The sequence below is a fragment of the Leishmania panamensis genome (genome assembly GCF_000755165.1).
Source record: "Leishmania panamensis strain MHOM/PA/94/PSC-1 chromosome 26 sequence".
In the NCBI taxonomy this organism is placed as follows: domain Eukaryota; phylum Euglenozoa; class Kinetoplastea; order Trypanosomatida; family Trypanosomatidae; genus Leishmania; species Leishmania panamensis.
In genome coordinates, this window is record NC_025872.1 from 690,586 (window position 1) to 696,935 (window position 6,350).

At 55.8% G+C, this 6,350-nt stretch overlaps 2 protein-coding genes across 2 annotated transcripts; both read left to right on the top strand.

Annotated features, from left to right (window-relative positions):
• Positions 1-2,249: 2,249 nt before the first annotated feature.
• LPMP_261890 (hypothetical protein) lies at positions 2,250-3,164 on the top strand (the record flags this gene model as incomplete). Its single annotated transcript, XM_010701706.1, has 1 exon — positions 2,250-3,164. The coding sequence occupies one exon, from the start codon at positions 2,250-2,252 to the stop codon at positions 3,162-3,164; it is 915 nt and encodes a 304-aa protein (XP_010700008.1).
• A 1,508-nt stretch (positions 3,165-4,672) lies between these two features.
• Positions 4,673-5,674, top strand: LPMP_261900 (hypothetical protein; the record flags this gene model as incomplete). Its single annotated transcript, XM_010701707.1, has 1 exon — positions 4,673-5,674. One exon carries the CDS (start codon positions 4,673-4,675, stop codon positions 5,672-5,674), a length of 1,002 nt encoding a protein of 333 aa, XP_010700009.1.
• Positions 5,675-6,350: the final 676 nt, after the last annotated feature.

The window sequence follows — 6,350 nt, forward strand, 5'->3', positions numbered from 1 at the left end:
GAGCTACGGGTGGGTGCACTCCTTCTGTTGTCTCCATTTTCACTGGTTGTGAGATTACGTATCACTGGAGGAAGAGAGCGAAGAGGGAGGCAGCGTGAGACACAGCGGTGCGCGTGTGTGTGCGTGTGCTTATCGGTGGTGTGGTTGGGATGGTGTGGCGTACACGATTGCGAGAGCGTGGTAGTCCTCCTCCTCTTTCTCATGCTTCCCTGTGGACGAAGAGAGGACGAGATCAAAAACACGCATAGGCGCTTCAGTGGGTGAAGTGGGCCCTCCACTTTACTCTGTTCCACTGTTGCCACCACGTTGTGCGTGCAGTGTCACTTCTTTACTGCCGAGTCTTTTATGGCCGACTGCCCCACCTCTCTCTCTCTATGAGTGTATCTGTTCTGGGGTTGATTGCATTTGCGCATTTACACAGAACTCCACTGCTGCTGCTGCCCACATTCCCCACTTGTCCCGCCTCTCACCCCCTGTCCAGCGCTTCTGGGCGAACCTGTCCCTCTCCCTCTCTTTCCCCTTGTGTTTCTTATGCCTTCTCTCTTCTAACAGTAACTAGAGCCAGTGCCCTACAACAGCTCCTGTTTGTGTGTCGGCTATGCATTTCAGCTGACGTACACGTGCCTCTCTGAGAGGCGAAATAGCCCATGCGCTACCTACCGCACGCTCGGAGGGGCACACACACGGACATAGAAATGAACGTCAATACACCTTTACATGCAGACACATACATTACATTCAACCACTCAGCCAACCGGCATGTGCTTGTGTGCTCGCCCTGCGTGCTCAAACCACAACGGTTTGCGCTGTTGTTGGCACATTATCTGCGTCTCTTCTTCATCTCAATACACGCATGCACGCGTGTGTTTTTTCGGTCAAAAGCCCTTCTTCCTCTCGGTGCTGGAACTTCAACGCTTTGGAGTGGTGTGGACGCCCTATTCGTGCTCTCACCTGTCTCCCTTACGCATTTATTCACCCCCTTCCTTCTCTCTGATCTACTTTGTGGTGGTTCCTCTTGCTCACCTCCTTACACAAATCAGCCCATCGACGTTGATGACGAGCATTTCTGCATAGCGGCATCCATACGCATAGGCTATGGTGAAAGCACGCCTTGGACACCGTGAATGTCGGCGAGCGGCCCTCGTTCTCCCACCTCCTTACCCCTTTCGCTCCCCCTAAGCCGGCAAGCGGGAAGGTGCTGGCCCCTTCAACAGCGTGTTGTGTCCTTCCGTTGCCTGCTCGCAGCGTTGAGGCCCTTTCTGGCGACACGGCGGTGCGGCACGACCGAGGGCGGCCGAGCTCCCCCTTCTCTCCTCAGCGCAAGCGCCATCGTTGCTCTGCCTGCCAGCGCTGCTTTGTAGTTTCCGCTTGATTTGAGAGCGCGCCACAGCGGTCTTCTGGCCCCTTCTCTCCCATCCTTTCTGCGGTCCGTGACTTCAGAGTCGGTCCCACCCATCCGGCCTCCTTCGTGCCCCACCCGGTGGGAGGGGAAGCTGGAAGGGCGGGGGCGGCTCTGCACTCTCGCCCGTGAGGAAACACAGCTTACACGCGCATCGATGGGCTTGTGTAAGAGGTGCGCTCTACACTTGCCGGTGTGGCCTCGGTGTAAGCGGCACAGTCGCGCACACACCGCCCAGCGGTCGGATCCACTGGGCCGAATACGCCGACTCGCTCAGGGCGTCGCTGCGACTCACTCTCCCTCCCCCTCCTTCCCTTTCTCTCTCTCTCTCCTCCTCTCTATTTCTTAAGCTGACGCCGGAAAGGAGGTGTTTACATACCTATCTGGTGTGCACGTATGTGTTTCGAGATACGCGCCACTCGACACATGCAAAGTAACGCGCACTAAAACAGTTCCAATTCACACCACCGATACGCCTACCCGGCGCTACACCGAAGCACGACGTGCCAGCGCACGCCGCCATTACTACCTCTTTGGCCTCTCCTCTCGGAGTTTCTCGCCGACCCCACGCTAGGTGCCTCCTGGACACTTTGAGCTTGCCGGAAACGAAAAGAGGGGTCAAGGCAAGAGTGTCAGGCAGGGTGATCAATATCGAGAGAGTGAGAGCGCAAGTTTTCGTCTGCATCTCTCTCTCTCTCTCTGTGTGGCTGCCTGAGATTTCAAGGAGTCTCTACATTATATAGCCGACAAACAGTGCCAACTAGTAGAGGCGGTGCGTTGTGTTTGCGACTTGCACTCACTCATAATCGCGCTCGCTTAAAGAGAAGAACGAGACAGCTACAGGGCAGTAATGGGGTTTGCATCCGCGTATGACACCTGGGTGTCACCCATGGCCCGCGAAGCTGTAATCTTCGGCCCAATGGTGTGCTTCTGGTTCTTGCTGCAGTACGTCTTCATGCGAGTACTACCGTCGCGTATGCCAAACTGGAAGCGACTGACGGCGGTGCAACAGGATGACATGATTGTGCGGTGCTGCAGCATCATCAACGGCTGCCTCATGTCCGTGTCTGCCGTTCTATTCCTCTCCAACTTCATCAAGCACGGCTGTGTGGTACCGAGCAACCTGTACGCAACGGTGCCGTACTATCGGTTCAGCAGGGTGACCATTTCTGCCTACTTCCTGTGGGATATCGTTGTGTGCTTCTACTTTAACTGGGCCTGGGTCTGGAAGATACACGGCCTCTGCAGCTTCGTTGGGTCCTACATCCTCCTCTTTCCGTTCTCTGAAAGCTACGCGGGGTACTACACCGGCTGTTTTGAGCTTTGCAACGGTTTCCTGCACGCTTCTGTGCTGCTGCGCACTTTGTCAAGCATCGCTGATAGGCGGTCGCAGTGGTCACTCATCCAAACCCTCGACAAGCGCGCCACCGTGTGCGAGTACATCTTTGGAGGCCTTTACACTCTTATTCGCGTAATTGGCGGCACCTACATCACCGGCAGTTGGCTTTACAACGTGCTGAGCACGTGGCGGTCCGATATCCTCCATGGTGGAGAGTCTGGGTACACGCCGAAGCTGCACAATGAGGTAGCGGCGGGTATCGCTGTTGCTGCGCTGTCCATCGTGCAACTGCTACAGTACTTCTGGCTCGGCGAGATCATCAAGCGTGTCATGGATAGCGGTGTTGGCGCAGAGGTTAAGAGGGGGACCGTTTCTGGCGCCGCTGACGCTGGCAAATTGAAGGCTAAGGGCAAGAGGGGAAGCTGATCTGGAGCGGGGAGGCTTTCGCTCGCTTTCTCTCTTTTCTCTCCTTTGTTTATGCGCCTAATATTTGCTTTAAGTGTGCATATTTGAGCTGCAGGTTGTGTGTGTGTGGTAGCTGCGTTGGCCTTATCGACCTGTGGGAGGGAGGGAGGGGCGATACGTGAGGCGCTGGAGGATCTATGCTTTCTCTTCTGTATTTGGTGGTCGCCACAACTTTGATCGACTGGGCCCTGCAGGAGCCAAAGGATTGACCGAAACAAGGATGAGACGGTGGGGGGGGGGGGAGGGGATGGGCGAAAGAGAGAGAGAGAAAAGGCGCCAGAGATGGCGCGCCGACGTCTCTAGAGAAGAGCGGCGGCCCACAGACGCGTGGGGGATTATTTTTTCACAGGTGACGAGGGCGCGCGCGCGCGAGGACATTTGTTGGCATAAATGCGCGTTTTCGTCTTCGATGGCCCCTCTCCTCCTCCTCCTCTGTCTTTCCTTAATTCGCACAGCTTCGTTGCTTTTCTGCTTCTCCCCACTTCAGCAGCCGCTAAGTAGGATGCAGGCGGGCCTTGGGGGAGGCAGGTGGCTCGCGTCTCTTTCATGGTGTTTCTCTACTCTCCTAGTTTGACCACCGCTATCTCTTTTTCTCTCGGTTGACCTTGCCGCTTATCGTTGCGGTGCACCATGGTGACTAGCCAGGCTCTGATCTACACAGGCATGCATGCACTTATACACGCATACTGGTACAACAGTGAGGCTGGAGAGAGAGAGTAACACCAATGTAGAGGGACAGAGGCGTCAACTGTGAGGCCCGCCGACTGACTGGCTGGATGGACGAGAGCCCCCAACAACAACAGTGAGCGTATTGTGCTTCACTGTGTGTGTGTGTGTGCGTGTCTGCGAGAAGACGTGTGCCGACGCGCTCTTGACCTCGTCTTCATCTGGTGCCACACCGCCCCCTCCCCCTCCTCTCTTTCCTCCCTCTCTTATGCTGGGTAGAAAGTTGGCTGGCTTTTACTTCCTTGTCTGCGAACGCAAGTCAGACCTCTCCCCATCATGGCAGGCACCGGGTGAGACATGATGGGTAAGGAGGGAACAGACACTGGACTTTCGCAAGCATCATCAATGGAGATAATACGGATTTCCATTAGAGCGGAATACAGACGTCAATTTCCCCTACCTGGTGACGCCCAACACGCTTGTGACATCGCCTCATCATAGGCTCGAAAGATGGGATGGAACCCTTCAGCTGAATAAAATTACCTTCTCTGTCTCCCTCCATTGTGATTGTCTACCTGCTCATGCACACACACACACACACACACACGTGTATCCGCTCTCATAGCAGGTGATAAGCGAGGCAAACGAGGTGAGACTTGACGCTGATATATTGCGTTCTTTGTAATTTGCTTGTCTCCCTTTGCATCTGCCCCCCACAACGTGCAAAAATGGTACTTCTACACTTTCTTCGCTGTCAGCGCTTCTTGTGGCGTGGCCTTCGCGACCGTGCGCGGGTGAGCAAGATGATAAGCGGTGCCTTGCCCATCCCTGCCAGCTGTGCGGAAGCATCGGTGGTGCCGGTCAGGGTAATTCGTGCGGCCGCGGCAAGGACGGCGGCACTTCAGCAGACACCACGGCCGCCTCCGCCTCGGTTTGTTTGGCCGTGGCTTCGCCAGCTGCCATTCGACCGTGCGTTTGTTCAGTTTATCGCCCAGCCCATGGTTGTTCCCATGTACTGCGGCTTGCGTATGATAGACCAGTACGGCCACGTCAACAACTCCAAGTACCTTGAACTCTGCGAGTTGGCTCGGTGGCATCAGCTATCGTTTCTCGGTATTGGCACCATGATGGTGCGGCACCGCGTGACATTCGTTGTCTCCGACCTCTCCATCACTTATCAGCGGGAAATCAAACCGCGGAGCACGGTATGGGTGGCTACGCGAATTGTTCTCCCACCGTCCAGCACCGCCTTTGCCACCCCGTCGTCTTCGTCGGCGCCGCCGGTGGAAGCGCCACCATCAGATAAGAGACGGTTGTACGTGGAACACGAAATCTGGAGCAAAGATGGGTGTAAGCTGCACGCTACGTCGACTGTCTCGGCGGCTCTCATCGGCTCTGTGGAGTACGAGCAGGAGTTGGCCCGGCGCTACGACCCAACTGCTAAAGCCGCAGCGGCGGCGGCAGCTGGTGCGTCTGTAAGCGCACGTCCCCGTCAGCGTGCAACATTGAACTGCGAGCACGCCTTGGCTGACGCGGCGGGTCTTTCATCAGTGGCAGAGCTGCGAAAGCTGTTTGAATCTGCTGAATATGTCGGCCCATCCTTCGTGGACTGTGGCAGCGCCACCGCCGCTGCTGCCGCTGAAACAGGTGAGGTGCCTGACCAGGAAAGCGCGGAGCGGTGCGAGCGTGTCACGAGTCTCTCCCGCATCTGGAGTACAACACGCAATCAGCAGCGCCATAGGTCTCTCGTCTTGCTTCCGTCGTCGCCGTCTTCCACCCCACACAACTCCAAGACGGGGAAGTAGTTGTGATGGCTGTGCCTTCGATGAGGTACAGGCGATGAAGGAATTAAGCAAGGGCAAGGGAAGGGCCCTCTTTATGCTTGCATTCACGCCAGCATGTATGTGCGTATGTATGTTGATTTTGCGCATATGTGGCCATGCTTGTTTGCTCTGTCGTCTCGCTCGCTCCCTCGCGTGCGCTCTCTCTCTCTCTCTCCTCTCCCCTCCTCTCCTCCTTTCCCTACCCCTCGCTCATATACACACCAAACACCTGCTGGTGCTGCGCGCTTCTGGTCTCTTTTCTCTCTTTTTTTTCCTTTGCTGTGCTTTCCTATGCGATCGTTTGACAAGACTGAAGTAGTCAGCGGAAATTGTGCCGGAGGATAAGTGCTCGACACACACACACATGCATACATACATACAAGTGCCAATTGCATAATCACGTGCGCGAGATGGGAGTGATCGATGGCAGCGGCTGCGACGATGGGGGCCATGTGTTGACGGTACTTTGTCCATTCTTGGATAAGTCCATGCATGCCTGGAGGCGAAAGCAGAGGGGGCCCAAAGAGCAGACATTGCATGTGTGAGATGGGAAACAGGGGACGGGCGCGGCTGGAAGGAGGTTAAAGACAACGTCGCCAGGGAGAATGAGAAAAAACAAAACAGTGGAGACGGGAGCAACAACATTGTTGTGTGTTGT